The following is a 563-nucleotide window of genomic DNA, read 5'->3' on the forward strand; positions in this document are numbered from 1 at the left end:
CACTTACAATGGGTTTCCCCGTTACTACGGCTGGTGAGTAGCCATGAAACTTAGAATACTCGTCTAGTATCCATGCCATTGTCTGTTCAAATCAAAACACTCAAATTAGGAGGGAGAAACAATCCAAATACTTGAAACGAAGTTGAGTGTTATAATTTGTAGGCAACCTGTGGACCTGTTCCCATATCAGGTGCTGGAACATCGGTGTGGACACCGACAAGATCATGTATCTTTTGAGTGAAAACTCTGGTCAGACGCTCCAGCTCTGATATGCTTAACTCCCCGGGATCACACCCTATCCCTCCCTTGGCTCCACCATAGGGTATATTTGCAACTGCTGTCTTCCATGTCATCAATTGTGCTAAAGCATTTACCTCATCAGGGTCAACCTGCATTGGTATATCTATTGCTTTCAGAAATATGACTTCAATATGATTCCCGGATCATCCAAGGTCTCAAGTTCAAACTTCAAGTTAAAAAGGGACTCTAGGTAAGAATACAAGGGAGGGGCATTGATATTTCAATTATTATGAAAAGGGACTCTAGGTAAGAAGAAAAACAGC

At 42.1% G+C, this 563-nt stretch overlaps 1 protein-coding gene across 1 annotated transcript; it reads right to left on the reverse strand.

Moving 5' to 3' along the window:
• Window positions 1–4: 4 nt before the first annotated feature.
• LOC111787192 (glutamate dehydrogenase 1-like) lies at window positions 5–471 on the reverse strand (the record flags this gene model as incomplete). The annotated part of the gene is made up of 2 exons (XM_023667287.1): window positions 168–471; window positions 5–82 (listed from the first exon to the last, which is right to left on the reverse strand). Coding segments are annotated over exons 1-2 (306 nt in total), but the record flags the coding sequence as incomplete, so codon positions are not given.
• Between the last annotated feature and the right edge of the window lie 92 nt (window positions 472–563).

The sequence above is a fragment of the Cucurbita pepo genome, unplaced genomic scaffold (assembly GCF_002806865.2).
Source record: "Cucurbita pepo subsp. pepo cultivar mu-cu-16 unplaced genomic scaffold, ASM280686v2 Cp4.1_scaffold006817, whole genome shotgun sequence".
Taxonomy (NCBI): Eukaryota; Viridiplantae; Streptophyta; class Magnoliopsida; order Cucurbitales; family Cucurbitaceae; genus Cucurbita; species Cucurbita pepo.